The 15,437-nt window shown below is 37.3% G+C and overlaps 2 protein-coding genes across 2 annotated transcripts; both read left to right on the plus strand.

Moving 5' to 3' along the window:
- Positions 1–1,115: 1,115 nt before the first annotated feature.
- LOC145237452 (uncharacterized) lies at positions 1,116–3,580 on the plus strand. Its single transcript, XM_080100312.1, has 2 exons — positions 1,116–1,499; positions 1,886–3,580. The coding sequence occupies exons 1-2, from the start codon at positions 1,210–1,212 to the stop codon at positions 2,334–2,336; spliced, it is 741 nt and encodes a 246-aa protein (XP_079956438.1). The 5' UTR covers positions 1,116–1,209; the 3' UTR covers positions 2,337–3,580.
- A 3,494-nt stretch (positions 3,581–7,074) lies between these two features.
- On the plus strand, positions 7,075–15,407 carry LOC145237454 (uncharacterized). The gene is made up of 10 exons (XM_080100315.1): positions 7,075–8,534; positions 8,647–8,769; positions 8,993–9,113; positions 9,316–9,390; positions 10,565–10,668; positions 13,330–13,429; positions 13,528–13,670; positions 13,732–13,868; positions 14,058–14,173; positions 14,840–15,407. Exons 1-10 carry the CDS (start codon positions 8,298–8,300, stop codon positions 15,220–15,222), a joined length of 1,539 nt encoding a protein of 512 aa, XP_079956441.1. The 5' UTR covers positions 7,075–8,297; the 3' UTR covers positions 15,223–15,407.
- Positions 15,408–15,437: the final 30 nt, after the last annotated feature.

Below are 15,437 nucleotides of genomic sequence, written 5' to 3' on the forward strand. Positions count from 1 at the left end.
TGTCTGGTCTGATGTAAAAACCCTGTGTTATTGGCTCTAGCGCAGAGCTCTTCAACCTTTTTTGGTCTGGTGAACCCTTAAAGTTGTTGTGACGAACTCATGCACCCTGTTTACTTCAAAATCAAAAACTGTTTTTGACCAAAACGTAAATATTTTTGATCAAAAACTTTTGACGTAAATTAACGTCAATCTGTACTGTGCGCAAAGCGTCTTTATAGTGTTAGAGTTAGACATCAACATTTAAAAAAATGAAAGGTTCATTTACACATCAATTGAAACCTACACCCTTTTTCTGATATCCTGAAGATCAAATATTAATGGTTCATTACAAGTTTGTGATGCACCCTTGTATACCGTTTCGTACTGGTGCACCCCATGCATATTTTGGTACACACTAGGGCAGGCCTGTCAAACTCGCGGCCCGCAAGCCGCATGCGCCCTCCAATGCGGCCCACGCACAGTCAACAACGATTGTAGTATTTTGTCAGATTTTTATCTAATTATACTCAATTTTTCTTACTTTTCAAGTTAAAAGCTATTATTTAAACAGACGTTTACCGAAATTTAATTTATACATACAAATTCATATGTTATGAATAGAAACGATAGTAATAAAACCGTTCCTTAAAGTTTCAGTCAAGGGTGTACAACCCGCGGCCGTACGGCCACATTAAAATATATGTACTGGCAGGGGTGATGTAATTAAAACTCCTTTGCCAAAACTTTTGATTTTCAAACTGCCCTAAACAGATTTTGTGTTACTGAAAAGAGTATTACCAGCCTAGTAGCTATTGTGTGCAAACAATGCGAAAAAACAGGTACGAAAGGCGTCACAATATAGATGATGACGTAATAATAGAGTTAAAACTGCTGTTCTTCACATTGTAGAGCAGTGGTCTTCAATCTTTTTTAAAAGCGACCCCAATTTAAAAGAAAATTAAATCAGCATTTGCATGCGATCCCAAGCGAAACTAGACTAAAAATTACATGCGGCCTTCGGCATAATTCCCAAACTGCAATGTGGCCTGCGAACCCCACGAGTTTGAAACCCCTGCACTAGGTAGCACCGTGCACACTGGTTGAAGAGCACTGCTCTAGCGCCTCTACCTTTAATTCATCGACTATGTCTATTGGTCTATGATTACCGGTATGATTATGATTACAGGTAATTAATTACAGGTAAACCGTTCGTTACAGTTGTAGCATGCTATGAAGAAGTTCGTGAGTTTATTTGCTGCAGTTCCATGTGCATTTATTTTTGGAGATGGCTTGTACTGCCAGTATAACATAAACAAAGGAAAGGAAAAGTTATATGGATCACCAGACTTTGACAAAACAGATTCTGAAATCATGATGCAACGTCAAAGTATAGTGGAAACCATGCAGCAACTATTTGAAATGAAGACCATAAAGCCACACAAACTAAAGACATGTTTTAAAGAATCAATAACATATGAAGATCCTTATCTTTTATGTAAAGGAAGAGATGAAGTGTTGAAGTATGTATGTTTACACATTGCCTGTAGATATAGGCGACACTATAATGAATAAGTAACCCTAACTTTAACTGCCCTCAGATTAATGTAATTTTAATGCATTTTACTTCAGTGGTATCTGATTTTTGTAAATACTTCTGCATACATTTACACCTCTCAGTTGCGGTCTCAGTGAAAACACATATGTCAAACCTCCTTTTATGATATCTAGCTTGCTTATATGTCACACTGCAATCTTATCATCCAGTCTGCAATTATTTTGTGCTGTATCATCAATATTTGATCATTTTGACAGACAGAACACTATACAATCATCAGCTTATTAATTACAAAGGCATGCTATTTGAGACAAGTTGCAATTTAAAATAATGTTCTTTGTTGTCACTTAGATGCTTCTCATTACTGCCAATTACCATGGAAAGCTGTGAAACAACTCAGTTTACTCCACAACATCACAGAAACTTCATCCAAGTGGTTCATGAACATAGACTGGACTGCAAATCAGGATTCCAACGAATTCATTCTGTGTCCAGAAAAGGAAACTTGATTTTGGAATTAGAGACAATTGATGGAAAAGTAATGGTAAAAGGAATAACTGATGAATGGAATGGAAAAGCTATTCATGGTTCAATTTCTGATCCTTTAGTGTGGTATCATTATCCTTCACAAGTTCTGCGCCGCTTGCGAACAAAATGGTTATTGTTTTATTTGCCCCACACAGACACTGGCCATTTTATAACTGACAAAATAGTTCAAACTTTTAAACCAGTACATATCTCAGAACGAGAGCTAGCTATAAGGAATTCTTTAAGCCCACCAACACCAAAACATTCAAAATAAAGTTGTTTTATAGGTTTTCTAGTCCAACAATAGTTTTTAGCAGCAGGAAGTGTTTGATGCCTTACATCAGGGGTCACCAAACTTTTTTCCCAGCAGGCTGGATAATTTTAATGATTACAGGTGAGTGCCACATGGCTTAACCCTGACGCAGCCTTTCCCAAACTGGAACTCCCAGGTGATTTTGACCAGACCCACGAGGGTTTATGTCTTTCCACAATCCCATTATTATTTCGATGGTGCAACTGTTACATTGTCAAACTCTGAAGAATGTATAAGTGTCTCGGGTCAAAGGCACCACAGAATGTACGGGCGAAGCTCTGCGACCAAACAACTACAACAATGCCGCAACCCACTTTTTTAAATCACACAATATTTTTAAATTTCATTTGCCCACAGTTTTATCAATTGCGCGCCGAAAACCTTCCACGTGGCTTTTGTATCATTAGCTTTAAGAACCCAAATTGTCTCAGGCTGTTTTTTTCGTTTTGTAACCTTTAAATCAGGGGTTCCCAACCTTTTTTGCTGCCCGTACCCCTTTGTCAGGTCAGAGCATTCTTCGTACCCCCCAAAAAACTTTGATGGAATTTTTCAGATATATTGCTAAACGAAATGGCTTTTATAGCTCCATTAGATGTTTAACCGATATTCTAAACTTGTAAAAATATTTTACTAAACATTTTATCAAAGAATAAAACTAGGTTATCATATTCAAGTTTTTTTTCTATTTTAGACCTCTAGAAAGAGCAGCAGTTTCCAATGTTTTACATAACATTTATTAGTCTTGATTCTAGTTACGCAAAACAAAATGGTACAGTTCATTTAATATGAAAACAGTGCAGTGTCCGTTTTGCCTCGCCTCTCCCTACTTTCGTTAGTAAACCGTTTGTAGCAGATTTACAGCAAGGCTACATTGAATGCCCGTTTATCTGTGGTTTTCCCCTAACTGTGTGCCTTGCTGTTTAATGCTGGCAGCAAGCAAAAACAACATTGTTATGTAACAATGAGACTTCTTGCTTAATAACAACAATTGCTTTTTTTAAAGCAAAGACCGTAATGGCATAATATCATTTACAATTCCAAAACAAAACTATACTGTGAAATCTGCTTTTGGACCCAAGCATCTTCGTACCCCTTGATGTTCAATCTCGTACCCCCAAGGGGTACGAGTACCCCCTGTTGGGAACCCCTGCTTCAAATCATTATAAATGTGCATGGCGTCCAAATTAAATGTTCTCAGGTCTCAGCTCAAAGCACCTTTTCAAAACTTTTTTTCAAAGTTTGCAGTACTTTGCCTAATTTGTGACAAATCACAAATATTAGGTCACTATTGTTACCCTTTAAAACAGGGATTCTTAAACTTTTTCGGCCGTGCCCCACTTGACACTATTTATTTATTCTCACGCCCCCCTAAAAAACGTTAGCACTGATGATGCTTGTCTTGTTTTTTTGAAAACAACATACATCGTAGGTCCGCCTTAAACTACTGTCAAGTTAGTTCCAATCGTTAGAAAAAGCCATTTCAACACTGATAAGTTGCAAAAAAAGCGCGCGCACAGAGCCACGGTGCCAGTATTCTTGTAAACTACGCATATGTTGCCCAGAAAATGTTGATTCACTCAAAGCCAAGGCAATCTCTAATGCGAAATTGCGAACGAATAAAAAATGTGCAGCCGACTGTATAGTACAGGGGTCACCAAACTACGGCCCGCGATCCCATTTTTTAGGTTTGCCAAAACGTATTGATAACTTTGTTACTGTCAAAAATTAATCTACTCCTTACAAAAGTTTACTGTTACGACATGTAAAATTAATATTACCGACTTTTATAGGATTGCAACGCCCAGGATTGATCCAAAGCCAGTTTATTACGTCACAGACAAAACAAAAAGTGTTAATTGTGCGCAAACAATTGCCTTATTGTGTTACTTGTGACATAATATAAACATTCCTTGTAAGATGAGACTAACTATACAATTTAACAGTTTTTAAATAGATTTTTAAAAAGACCAAAAAAAAAAATCTTGGCGCCCCTATAAAAATAGTCTCGTGTGCTAAGCTTGAGAAGACGGCACTAGGGCATGTAAACTATGCGGCACGCGCGAACGTATCCGGCCCGCAGTGTAGAAAAGTTATGTTAGTACAACTGGACATCCATTTCAGAGTAATGAAGCGTTTACTTTAAACAAAAAGTTCGAAATCAGTGCCGACATAATTCCAATGCATTAATTTACAATTGTTTGCAAGTGAAAACTTTGCAGCCAGATTGTGGTGCGCCCCCCTTGCGAACCCTTCACGCCCCCCTAGGGGGGCGCGCCCCCCAGTTTAAGAACCCCTGCTTTAAAACATTAGTTGTCAAACCTTGTAAGGTAGCGAGGTGTAAACTAAGATAACGGAATAAGCAAACAAATCTAAGGAAGCTCACTTAAAAAATAAATCAACTTACGCGAGAACATCTCCACAAAAACGTTGATAATAATAAACGTGAAATTATCTTTATGTTGGTGCCAATTAATTGTCTTTCCTTGCCCTGTAAGCGCAATATTGTGACAGAAGTGCCACATAAAATTCGAACATGCAATTAAACTGCTTAACGGTTACTAGTACTGGCGAAACTATTTAACTAAGTCACACAGTTAGTTATTTTGGTTTCGGAATTGACTTAAAACAAACACATGTTTGCCGTCAATTAACAGGTATTAACTAGAGATGTACCGAATATTCGGTTTGCCGAATTTATTCGGCCGAATCGATCATTTTTGCAAAGATTCGGTTTCGGCCGAAACCGAATCTTTTACGAACACAAATTTAAATCGTTAAACGTGTCTTTTCTGCTTATTATGGTCCACGCAATCTTTCAAAAGCCCAAACATAACGAAAATTGCGTCAATGTTTATCTTTTTCAACACATTATCGTTTTTCCCACGGTAGTAAAAAAATTAGTAATTCATTGGTAGGTTGCCAATCATGCTTAAGGCAGTTTTAAACCCCACAGAACTGAAATAAGGACGAAACACAACTATTTTGCACTGGTTGCCTGGTAGATGAACATTTTTTTCACGTTAAACGCGAAGCGTGCGACTTCGCGTGACGTCATAAATGATTCGGTTGATTCGGCCGAATTTATTCGGCAAAACCGCCGAATATTCGGTTTCGGCCGAATCGAAATTTAGCCGATTCGGTACATCACTAGTATTAACGCTGTTTAACGAACTCATCTGGTTTGTTGAAATATTTTTTTGTACACTATGAAACAATTAATAGGCAATGATATAACTTAGGGTTGCCATACGTCAGGATTTTCCCTGACATGTCAGGAAATTCAGTGTGTAAATTTGCGTCAGGGAGAAATGTTAAAATGTACTTAAAAGTCAAGAATTTAAGAAAAATATACTAGTTGTCTAACAATACGCGTTAAATGCACAAATAAAAATCCGCGTCTCAAGAAAACACAGCGATCGATGCTACGTGGGAACTTTCATTTGCTTAAACTGTGTACCTAATATGCAACGAACTAATTAACAACAAAAAGTTGAATGTCGCGAGATGTAAAAACGCTTTTACAGTGGCATTGTATTTCAAATATAAAGGTCTTTGCGGCTCCCAGTGTGTTTTTTTTCTGTGAAAATTTGAAATTGGCCCGAATGGTTTTTAGAGTGGTAAAGGTTGGCGACCCCTGAAATATGTTCTTATTCTTTCAAGGAAGCTTAGCCTAATAAACTTAACTAAACAGAAGCCTACGCAGAAAGTTAATTAACAAGGAGTAGGTATCGTATCTAATTAACCTTTTCTCTTGTCGCTGTCCCTGTGACTTCCGAATATTCTAAATTTATTCCGGAATAGAAGTATTTGGGTCGCAGAAAAGGTTAACGCAGCCATGGGCGTCCGCAGGAAAAATACAGGGGTGGGCAATACTAACGTCACATCGCGAGAAACGGCCATTTCAGAACAAAAATCATCTGACAATGCTACTTATTCTTGCCAATCTCAAAGTAGCAAAATAGTACAATAAACACAATATTAACTATCACAAAGGTATGTGGCAGGTTGGAAAACGATTTTTAACGTAAGTGGGATTAATATACACAATCCTAGATGTAACAACAGACACAGTCAAGATATCACATTGGCTTTTTGACACATCCACCAATGACGTAATAATGTGCTTGTTACCAAGCTATTGTTAAGTAATAATGTTCGATTCATTTAATCTGTTGTAAAACCTCATGCTATTCTGTTACAATTACATCTTGTATTAGGTGCGTTTAACGAGGCAGGGACCCACGACGTCTTCAATTTATGTTCCAGGAATATTTTCTGTATAACACTGTGTGAATGTTTGTTGTGATTTGTGTTAAGTTGCGGATTTTCCGACCTTTTGAGTTTTCTTTTTTCCAAGGGGGGGGGGGGGCACGTGCCCCCTCTTGCCCCCCTCTGCGGATGCCCATGAACGCAGCGGTTCTCAAACTGGGGCCCCTAAAGTTTAGGGGTCCGTGAGGCAGTTTTGCGGGGTCCGCGAAACTGTGGAAGTAATTCCATATTCTTATTTGGCGTCAGTTTGTGCAAATGAACCAGTTTAAATCAAAGTGATAGTGAGAATCGACCGTCTCAATTGCCAAACAATAGGCTTTATTGTATGACAACTAACAAAAATGCAACTGTTCGCGCACAATTGTAATGTTTTTTGTCTTGTCTGTGATGTCAGATTTGGATCTTTGCAGAATTTTACATAACTAGCTAAAATCCTGCAATCAACTTTCTTTTTTGTGAAATACACATTCAGGCTTAAGGTCCGCGTCAAAATAATGGCAAAGGGACTTTATGATATCTATGGTGAAATTAATGCTCCGTTGATTCCAGTAACTATAACAACCTTGACTGGCAAAACGCGATCAATGACATCGTGTGGTAGTATAAGGGGCGATGGGTATAGGTAACTTTTAAGCTAATGGTTCCAAACAGTTTTCGATTGCAAAACACTTGAAGTTCGCGAAACTGTTTCAAACAAAATCACAAGCAGTGTATTTATTGCTTTAAGTATTGCTTATGAATCTGTGTAACTATAAGCATTAAATGTGTGAGGAAATTCCAAATAAAAAAGCATGTTTTAAAGATGTGTAACTTAATAACTTTTTGATAAAGTCAAATCTGGCCACATTCCCACAATGTTGACTAGGAATGGTTGCTCTGCAAATAAAGTGAAAAAAACAAATCCAATGTTATCTACTTTCTTTGTCCTTAGCATTTTTTAACACACAAGCATACTTATAGTATTTGTTAAAAAGCTGGAACAAAAATATGAACATATTGTTCATGATAGTGTATAGAGCACTCAAATTCAACGCTATTTTGTGTATTATTTGTTTCTATGACCTAATATCTTATGCCTTTTGTGGTCTGGATAATGTCCAACTTTTAGACATTGTAATGGAGCTCAATTGACAAGCCATATTAGTGAAATGAGATTCTGCTGTTGTTGTGATAGCATTTATGCAGCTTTTGTTTGCATTTTTGGTGCTTTGAATAGAAAATTATCCCAACCAGTTTTATTAGAGTTGCTTACAATGATTTTTTGCAATGTTAACACTGCCTGTTTAGACTGCCTTTTTAGTTTTGCATTCATATTCAGGAAAAACAATATTTGCTAATTTTGAAAAAAAAGTATGTTACATGCATGCAGTGTTTTTTTAAGGTGTTTTGGGGGACCGAAACGGTCCCCCAAATTTCTCCAGCGGTTTCCCAAAATTTTGAAATGGCTATTTTTTGGTATTTAAATGAAACACTTGCGGTCTCTTAAAACTACTTAGCGGTCACCCAAACCAAACCTTAAAAAAACCTGCATGCATGTATGGAAGTTTGTTTAAATGCCAACTTTCATACATGTTTTTAAGTTAATTGTCCAAAAAAGAACTGTCTTTTCAGAGTTCATTGAGGGGTTGATTTACTTCTCACTAATGTTTTACCATGTCACGACAAGCTGCTTCCAAGTCTAGGGCTGAAAAAAGTCGTGGGGGTGCTGGAGGTACTCAGTCTGTGCCAGTACCTACAATAAGTAGCGATGTTGTACCTGGTCGGCTTACTGATGGAGATTGGGGCAGATTAATGTGTGACGAAGAAGATTCTGGCTTTATTGGATCATTAGTTGAAAGTATAATTGATGACACTCTAACAGAATGTTACAAAAAGTACATTTGGAAGCAGGTAATTTTAATATTAGGGGTTATAATGACATGACATGACTTCTTTATTAAGTGAACAAAGCATTAATATTACATAACCCCCATAACATAACCTTATTTCTCTTGTGTACTAGGTTCTTCCATTTACTGTCCATCAAGCCAAAGAAGATTTACTTAGAATAGTGCAGTGGCAATTTCTAAGTCATGATCCAGGTGAAACCGAGATTTCCAATGATCCTGGATGGACAGAAGATTCAGTAAGTTCTTAAACAAATCTATTTTTAATCAGATAACACATAGCAATTTGCATTTTTGCTTTTTATTCTTTGAAATCCAGGCCTTTGAAACCTATGTTTAGATGAGATCTTGATGTATCTTTAAATTAAAAAAAAAACAGGTAACAAAACACACTGGTTTGAAAAAGGTTTTCCATACTGAACCAAATTTGTGTTAGTTGTTTGTTTACACATTTTTTGTCAGGAACCAGAACCAGGAATTATCGACTCATGGGCTCAAGGTTCTGTTCCTGTTGTTATTAGACCACAATCTTCTTCCATTCCTTCTGTTAGCTTAATTAGTGAAGATCCAGGATTTTTACAAGGTACTGGATAAGGTTTACTCTTTTTGAACTGCAATAGCAAACAGTGATAGTAATTAGGTTGTGAACAAGTTTGTGCTGTGTGTAAATGTAATACTTATTGTTGTGAATTAGGTAAACAATAGATTTAATGCAGTGTTAAGATGTGTGTTTGAATTTTTTTGTATGTTTCTGACATAATAATGTGAAACGTTTTGTGTCATAGAACCAACTGCCACCACTATTTCAGATGAGCAAACAGATAGCTCTGAAAAGTCACCCGAAAACACACAAACTACAGGTACACCATATAATTCAGCTTTGTCATTAAAATACCTAATTTGTATGATGGCTTTTTATTCTTTGCAGGTTTAAACACACATTATATACTTGACTTTCACAAAACATTTTGGTAAATTTGGTTATGGTAGTTTGTTTTTAGGCATTAAATGTTTTTTCAGTTCTAATTTTGTTGTAACTAAACTTTGACAGTCCAAATTTAGTTGTATCCAGTTTGTTTCAAGTCTGGTATTCCTTTTTTATCTGCCATAATCAGAGGACATGTACCCTGAAGAGACACATGGTGTTCATACATTTTTGGCTTCAAATCTTTGATGGATTGTGATAAAACTTTCATAGCTGTTAGATAGAGTTATGTGGATGATGTGTCATCTATTTTGTTTGACCTGATTGCCCCAACAGTTACCCCATGTGGAATGTTTGCTATCTGTTTTAGAAGCATCCTAAAATGAGTAAAATATGTAAACAACATGGAAATATGTTGAAGTTTGAACAGTTTGTAAAATGTACCATTTTTGTTTCACTCTATGCTATAGGCCCAACATTCACTTCACTAAGCCTCTAAAGTGGGTAAGATTAGTAAACAAGGACTGAATTCAATATGATTTGAATAGTTAGTATTGCATGATTATTTTGGATAAAGTACCATATCTGTATGTTAAAATCCACTTGCAAAATTAAAAAACAGGCTTTAAACTTATTTGTTACAATGTTCAACACAGCTAGAGCAATGGTATTGCTAGTAGAATATGAAAAACACAGCTCTTGGATTTTTGGATTTTGGATTTTTTGCCAAAAAGGGTGTTTTATCTTGTTGCTTGTTTGATGTTAAAATGTACATGTCATACTGCTACAATTAATAGTGACACAGTCATATATCTGCTGTAAATATTGTACAATTAAAATGAAAAAATAAATAAAAATAAGTTGTAGTATATTTAAAAGGCAATATGTGTGTCTAAATCCATTTTTCTGTTTTTGTTTTTTTGTAAACTATATTGGTCCATTTTTAACTCTTCATCCATTTTCAAGTTTGCATAAGTAAATGTTTTAGCATATGTTACACCTAATATTACAATAAAATACAACTTGATTTCTAGACAACATTGTGGCATAATGTTTTCTTTTTTGCAAACATCGTTTCCAAATAACTTAATTTTTTCACTAAATCCCAGATGACAAAACAGTACTGTCACCAACCGCTAAGAGTCCAGAAATCGGCACAGATGGACTGCAGTTTCCTAGCGCAATCATCAAAAAGAAAAAGGCTTCGTATAAAGTAGGGTTTTAAACACTGCATACATTGCCCATATTATACTTACTAAAGAACAACATGCTTGTACTTTAATTAAATCAGCATAAAACTTTTTTCGTCCTTGTGATAAGTAAGTGGCAAGTGGTAAACATAAAGACCACACTGAGGAATAAAAGCATGTTGCCTGTAAATGGCCTATTTAACAATACCACATCATTCAAAAAATATAACTGCTGTAGATTCAGTTTGTACACAAATGCTGTTAGAAATGCTGTTGCAATACAGCAACCAATGCATGTGCAACCACCGTTGCTTGTATGAGCTTATGTTTGATTACATGATGATTAATGTTGCCTATTCTGTCTTTTGGTTGAAAAATCGAAAAGACGGAATAGGCAACATTAAACATTGAAAGTCTTTTGGTTGAAAAAGCCCGCGGTGGGATTTGAACCCACGACAGGCTCAGTGGAGAACCCTCCGAAAGTTGAATCACAAGCACGGCTGCTTGCCTCGTATGCTGCACATGTCAGCTTTGTAGTAGTGGATCGCTAGATGGACCAGTAATTACTTAAGACAGTGGTTCTCAAACTGTGCGTCGCGACGCCCTGGTGCGTCGCTTCAATTTTCCAAGGGCGTCGCCGAAAAGTTCTGTTTCGTGGCTTTTTGTTGTTGTGTCAATAAACCCAACTTTAAAAATGAGTTTCCTCATTAACATTTATTTACTGGTGCGTCGCAAGTCCAGAAAAACTTGTCCAGGGGCGTCGCAACAAAAAAAGTTTGAGAACCACTGACTTAAGACATAGATGAATAGCTGGGATCACCCCCGAAGCGTCGATGCAGACCAGCGACCATGGCACACTCATATAGTAATCATATTACGCTAAGCCCATAGGCGTAGAGTTTTAAAAAATACTGGGGGTGCGACTTTTGATCGTTGGCGTCGATACCAATACCATGTGCAGTATCTGTACCTGCACTATGCTCTAGCAGTATGAAATTAAATACTGATGCCTTTTACGTGCCTTAGCCCAGTGTTTCCCAACCTATGGGTCGCGACCCAAAGTTGGGTCGCCTGAACATTCTGTTGGGTCGCTTGTTTTAGTGACAATAAGAGCATCTACTTTTTGACTTCGCCTCATAGCGTTATTTTTATATTTTCCAAGGCTTTAAATTATTGACCAGTAATAATTCTATTACAACTTGTTGTGATAATGGTTAAAACTGTTTGTGACGTCATAAAGTGATGTGTTAGCTCACAGTTGAGTGTTGTCGGTCTAATAATGCTTCGATTCAGCTCTAAGTTCGGGATAAATGGAAATGTTTGGTCGAAAAAAAAACAGTATTTGTTCGTTATAAGGTTATTGATATGCTAAACTGGGGTGTGCAAAAAGCTTTCTTAATTGACAAAAATACAACTAAAATAGCATGTCCATGGGTCGCGAGATACAACTTAACAAAATTTTGTATTTGGGTCGCGTTAAAAAAAGGTTGGGAACCACTGCTTTAGCCTGTATTTTCTATCACATTATTTTGCAACTAGTCACTAGACACAATTTCTTGTAGTTGGGACGTTTGCTGTGCGCCTGAGAACATATGAACGTAACGAAAGGACGATTTCCTGAATCAGCAATTTTAACAAAGATTTAGTTTTAAGTAAATTTGTTACAAAATAAAAGTAAAAGCAATTCACATTTCAAATATAGCCGACTCTGTATTGTGGAAGCCTAAACTTAACACGTTGACTGCCAAGGGAATCCATGTTGTGCTCAAATTTGCCAAATATGTTTTAGTGACTTTCTGAAACAGGGAAGTCGAAATATTTTTCTTCGCTGGTGCCATGCTTACGAGTTAACTCGTAGGTAACATGCTGATGTAGGGTGTCTCGGTGTTGCCACAACGCATCCACGACGTTAGTTCGGGATGCCAGTTCGTTTTAACCGCGTTACAATCGAATAAGTCTACTACGAGTATAGTCGTATCTGGCAAGCCTGGCTAGATCGGCAACTACGAGATAACTCGTAGTTGGCAGTCAACGTGTTAAGTCACCTTGGATAAAGTTTGGGCTGTTGCAGTGCTTTGCAAACGGACATTAAACACGGCTTAGAAATCGTTCATGCAAACCTGTACAACAAAATTTAAAAGTAGCTATAGGCTCCTTGCATTGTTTAATGTACGTTTTTATGGCAAAACGTCATTGCGCCCAATCCAATAATACTAAAATGTCAGTCGATGCATCATAATAATATTGCAATATAATGCCAGTTTATTTCAAAACAATTACCATTGTTACGTTTCAACTGCTGTCTGCTTGGTCGATGGCGTGACTGCCAACGCATTTGTGTTTAGCTGGAAACACATTTATAATAGACGTAACGATGCGATTTTTACGTCATACAAAGGTCAAGGCCATGGGTGGGCGACACCCCCTCAGCCGGTCAACAAGCATTCACCATATGGAAAGGCGTAAGCTAAAAAAAATCTCACCCACGGTGGAATTTAAACCCATGACAGGAGTCTTTCCGGGACTAACGCTCTATGAAACAAAATTTTAATATTAGACTTATTTCATAAAAGCATGCCCTAAATCAGTGCTTCACCGCCTGTTCATTTTGTTTTAAATTTGCAATAATGCCAAAGTTGTCGATTGCTAGAACTTTGGGCAGTTCAACACATTTTTTATTGCAGAGACATGTTGGACGCCTTCTACCGCCAAAACTAAGCTACACTGAACAGTTAGGAGGCTTGGAAGATAATGACCAAAACAAAAATAAACAGCAGAACTCAGGTGAAACTTACTTTTTATTATTAAACAATTGTAGTATGCATTGTACATATTTCACATCCAAAATTAAATATTAAAAATGAAACTGTTTTTTGATATAGATGCACATTTATCGCCATCCCAAAAGTCCCTGCTTAAAGTTCAAGCAGGACGACCTCCTGGCAATAGAGAAGTTACATTTGATGACAAAGGCAATGTTGTTGGCGTTATGAAACTAAACACACAAACTTTACCATCTCACAAGGTGTGCTTTCAAACGACATTATTTTAAGTGTCTTGTGAATCAAAGGTCAAAATTTTGTCAGGTACGTGTGCAATATGATATCATTGATCCTGAAGCAGAAGCAAATGCACAACGACTTGCAGCTTTAAGAACTGGAAAAGTTCGAAAATCCAAAAAGCAAAACTGGAACTCATTGGATGAATCATCTGTAGTAACAAAGTAGCTTCCACCATTCTCACAAAAGTTCTTAAAAAGGATTAATAATTTAGAAACAAAAACTTTAAGAAAGTAAACTAATGTAGAAGAAAATACACATAACATTTCAACACCCTTGGACCAACCATAATTTGTTTGTATTGACTACAATTTAACCAAAGTTTTGAAAACATTATGATGCTGCATGTTTAGAGGCTGGAAATCACATCCAAAATCTGGTACAACTCTTGGTAAAAGTGTCACGTCAACATCAACAATTCTTCGGCGAAATCGAAAAACTGCACTTAGTGTACACCATATACCAACAGGTACGAGTCAAGAGGCCCCTTCACAGAAGAGGACACGTTTTATGTCTGTTTTTTTATTGATTCTGTTCAAAGAGTTATTTGGTTTAAAAAATGCTCATTTAAATTGAACCACATGACCAGTGATTCACAAAATGTGTACGCGGCACACAAGTGTGCCGTAGGACAGGGGTCGGCAACCTTTTTTGCACTGCGGACCGGTATGAAATTAAAAATTATATGACGGACCAGCCATTAGAAACCACACATGTTCAGCACTAAAACTAATTACAGTTATTACAACTTTGATTTAATGTGAACCTTGACCAAGTTTTATTCGGCCCGGTAACAAACCGCTCACGGACCGGCACCGGGCCGCGGCCCGGTGGTTGCCCACCGCCTGCCTTAGGAGATTTCCAAGTGTGCCGTGGAAGGGAATTTTAGTTCTTTAATGCGCCGCATGCTTAAAAAGTTTAAGAACCACTGCATATGTCAGACAGATGAATAAAGCATCAGGGCTGGTTGTAGACCAATGGCAGGCCCAATTGCCCATTTGCTCTACTCGCCCCCTCCCCCCTGGCGGTTTCATATTTGTAGGCTATATAATAATGGCTTTTCTTGCCTCAGAGGTTGAAGGACTCTGGTTTAGAGTGTCTGGCGCTAAACAACATGTACCTAATCATTTTACAGAAGCAATGCTCGGAAGTGAAGACAAACTGGTGGAATTGCCAGCATACAGAAAAAAACACACTAGGGCAAGAATAGATCCACTTCCACCTTCGCTTATTGATACAATTGATGCATCTCCTGGTGTCATCATAAGGGAAGGTGGACAAATTAAAAGTGGCCCAGAGGAAAAATATCCAGCTGGTTTATTCCAGGCATCAAAAAATGTAGAAGCTGTTCAACGAAAGCCGATTTTGCGTTTACTTGGAAGCACCAAAGTTAATTATAGACTAAGACCAACAGTTGATCCCGGACAAATCGTTGGTGATGTACAATCCGAAAGCAACAACTTTTCCGTTCACAAAGTACTTCCTCCCGTCATGTCGCCGCAGACGGCCACTTCCTAAAAGCAAAGCTAATCGTATCTGCATTTTGTAAAGTGTAATATGCCCGGAGTAAGTGAAATTGTTTGTCCCGTGCGATTTGAAAATGTTTGACCTTTACTGTAAAGCTTGTGGTGTAAATATTTTATTTTTACGAAAACGAATGCGACCAACAACAAAAATGGCAGAAAAACGAATAAACCGAGTCCAACAACAACAAAGTCTGGCATTTATCCATT

Source organism: Phallusia mammillata, chromosome 7 (genome assembly GCF_965637545.1).
Source record: "Phallusia mammillata chromosome 7, kaPhaMamm4.hap1.1, whole genome shotgun sequence".
Taxonomy (NCBI): Eukaryota; Metazoa; Chordata; class Ascidiacea; order Phlebobranchia; family Ascidiidae; genus Phallusia; species Phallusia mammillata.